Here is a 3,413-nt window from a genome sequence, read left to right as displayed (position 1 = left end):
TCAGAGAGACTGAGAGAAGGAGCGAGAGTGTGTTCAATCTGATGGACTGTGTAAGTGTAGGTTTTATCATGTTTCAATTAGTACTAATACTACTTCATCATATGCTATGATCATCTACTACATCACAAAGTGACTTGTCTTGCATATATATCTAATTTTTTTAATAAATACATCATGTATATTGAAAGAAAGAAACTTCTCTTTGGGTTTTATTTTGTCTGGGTGTTGACAAGACAAAGAGTGGGTGGTTTGCTCGTTCTTTGAACATCTATCGTTCTTATCTCTCCTCCTTTTGAACATCTATCGTCCTTATCTCTCCCTCCTTTTGAACATCTATCGTCCTTATCTCTCCCTCCTTTTGAACATCTATCGTCCTTATCTCTCCTCCTTTTGAACATCTATCGTCCTTATCTCTCCCTCCTTTTGAACATCTATCGTCCTTATCTCTCCTCCTTTTGAACATCTATCGTCCTTATCTCTCCTCCTTTTTGAACATCTATCGTCCTTATCTCTCCCTCCTTTTGAACATCTATCGTCCTTATCTCTCCCTCCTTTTGAACATCTATCGTCCTTATCTCTCCCTCCTTTTGAACATCTATCGTCCTTATCTCTCCCTCCTTTTGAACATCTATCGTCCTTATCTCTCCCTCCTTTTGAACATCTATCGTCCTTATCTCTCCCTCCTTTCGAACATCTATCGTCCTTATCTCTCCCTCCTTTTGAACATCTATCGTCCTTATCTCTCCACCTTTTGAACATCTATCGTCCTTATCTCCCTCCTTTTAAACATCTATCGTCCTTATCTCTCCTCCTTTTGAACATCTATCGTCCTTATCTCTCCTCCTTTTGAACATCTATCGTCCTTATCTGTCCTCCTTTTGAACATCTATCGTTCTTATCTCTCCTTCTTTTGAACATCTATCGTCCTTATCTCTCTTCCTTTTGAACATCTATCGTCCTTATCTCTCCTCCTTTTGAACATCTATCGTCCTTATCTATCCCTCCTTTTGAACATCTATCGTCCTTTTCTCTCCTCCTTTTGAACATCTATCGTCCTTATCTATCCCTCCTTTTGAACATCTATCGTCCTTATCTCTCCTCCTTTTGAACATCTATCGTCCTTATCTCTCCTCCTTTTGAACATCTATCGTCTTTTTCTCTCCTCCTTTTGAATATCTATCGTCCTTATCTCTCCTCCTTTTGAACACCTATCGTCCTTATTTCTCCTCCTTTTGAACATCTATCGTCCTTATCTCTCCACCTTTTGAACATCTATCGTCCTTATCTCTCCTCCTTTTGAACATCTATCGTCCTTATCTCTCCTCCCTTTGAACATCTATCGTCCTTATCTCTCCTTCTTTTGAACATCTATCGTCCTTATCTCTCCTCCTCCTTTTTTGTGTGTTTGCTACTCTCTTGTACTTGTAGAAATGATCAAGCCTTATAATACAAATAGCTCCACATGCCCGAAAATTGACAAGCGCGGAATTCCACCTCGTCACGGCCATGACACAAATTGTGACGATTGGGCTGTAAATAAAATGTTTAGTCTTGAGGGATGTGGGGTTCTCTGTCTGGTTCTGTTTTGTTCCATTTAAATGACAAAAATGGTATTTATTATAATCTTATGAACGAAGATGAGTTTTCAAATGCTTTTTGTGCATCAATGTAAGTCCAACTACACACAATGTGCTTGACAGTGTTTATTTTTTGATCTATTCAACTCACATTATAATGCTGTAAAATTCCAAGCGAAAAAGACAGACCAATTCATCGGTGAAAAAGACCTAAACTTAAATCACTTCTCTCGATTTTACAGCATTCACTTGACGGTAACACAAGTCTCCGACAACGTCAAAATGAAAAATTTCTATGAAATCGTGGTAGATCTACTTAAAATACTTGCTTTAGAAACAATGCTGTGTTCTGAATAATGTAATAATTACATCGATTTTTTTTTTCAAATGAATTCGATAATGAGTATCTTTTACAAGCAGTTTTGCATTCTAAAAGTTGAACAAATAAATCTGTTTTCATATACACCTCTAAGGATATTAAATTTTTTTAAAATGACAATAGTATGAAACTCTTAGTCTCAACACATAATGGCACCGATGGATAAAAGAGAAACAGAGGGGGGAAATGACTGACATAACATCCAGACACTTTCAAAAAGGAAAGTACTGTTTTTCAAATGAATTAGGTAAGATAATTATCTTTCACGCACAGTTTTGCATACCTGTACTAAAAGTGAAAAATAATAATAATAATAGATAGAAAGCATTTGTATAGCGCATATCCCCGCTCAAATAATTTTTTTTATAAACATACAACAAAAGATATTTTTTTTATGTATGATAATAAAACTCTTTAACTCCGAGAACGTCATATAAAGTATTGTGGCACTATAGTGGGTGAACGAAAAACCAAGGGGAAAAAATGACTGACATATTCAGACACTTTCATTAAAGGAATGACAGATAATGGCACCGTAATCATAAGTCATTAGGGTCATACAAAATCAGCGTCTTTGGTGTAATGATTGAGCTCCCCACCCCCGGGTTAAATTCACGCCCGAAAAAAACTACATATTATGTCGTATGTTTTCAAGTATCTCTTCTCGTCTTTCTGCTGAGATGTTGGAGTAACCGATCACCGAATAATGGATTTTCTTGTGTCAAAGAAGACGTGCAAAAGTTGCAATGATTAATAATAATAATAATAATAATAATAATAATAATAATAATAATAAATGACATTTATTCCCGATTAACGCACACAGGCTCTGAGCGCGTTACAATACAACAGTGCATTCTGTTCTGTTAAAAATCAAATCTCTCATTAAACTTAAACATGGGGTTGTTTCATCAATTTAAAAACAGAGAAATGACTTCAGCTGACAGTTGAATGATTAAAAGATTTGATCTCTCTTAAACTACCTGGCAAATCATTCCAGATCGTGAGGCCTTGATATTCAAATATCCTTTCACCCATTGTTTAAAGTATCATAGATGGTAAATGAAATTTCTATTCGTCAACCGATGACCTTGGAAAGTACTGTTTTAACAGATTTGATAAATATGGTGGCGCATTAACACATTTTTTTAACAAACAGCTTACGCAGGAAAATAAAGAACAGTTCCGTTGAACCTCTGGGCCCCTCTCGTCGTCGTCGACCTCTTAAAAAGCACACTCGTTATCTAAACACAAGCCACGTCGGTGGACCAGGTAGAGGGCGTGCCTTCAGTGGTGTCGGGAGGAGTTTTCTCCGGGATGAGAGGGGTGTCCTTAGGAGTTCCAGAGCACCTTGTCTGGGTCCTCTCTCTGTACAGGTGGGCCACGCCTACGACAACAGCGAACATCCAGAACACACAGCTCATCCATCCGCCCAGCTGTTGATAACGTGGGGGGGG

At 37.6% G+C, this 3,413-nt stretch overlaps 1 protein-coding gene across 1 annotated transcript in view; it reads right to left on the bottom strand.

The window, feature by feature from the left end:
- Window positions 1-1,687: 1,687 nt before the first annotated feature.
- The window catches only part of LOC101853566, a gene marked incomplete in the record, with an annotated part of 11,263 nt that continues 9,537 nt past the window's right edge, over window positions 1,688-3,413 (bottom strand). The window contains 1 exon segment of the mRNA XM_035970514.1: window positions 1,688-3,392. Within this exon segment, the coding sequence (XP_035826407.1) occupies window positions 3,201-3,392 (192 nt within the window).

This window comes from Aplysia californica, unplaced genomic scaffold (assembly GCF_000002075.1).
Source record: "Aplysia californica isolate F4 #8 unplaced genomic scaffold, AplCal3.0 scaffold00278, whole genome shotgun sequence".
Classification (NCBI taxonomy): domain Eukaryota; kingdom Metazoa; phylum Mollusca; class Gastropoda; order Aplysiida; family Aplysiidae; genus Aplysia; species Aplysia californica.
The sequence above is the reverse complement of the archived record's forward strand: the minus strand, read 5'-3'. Positions and strand labels throughout refer to the sequence as shown.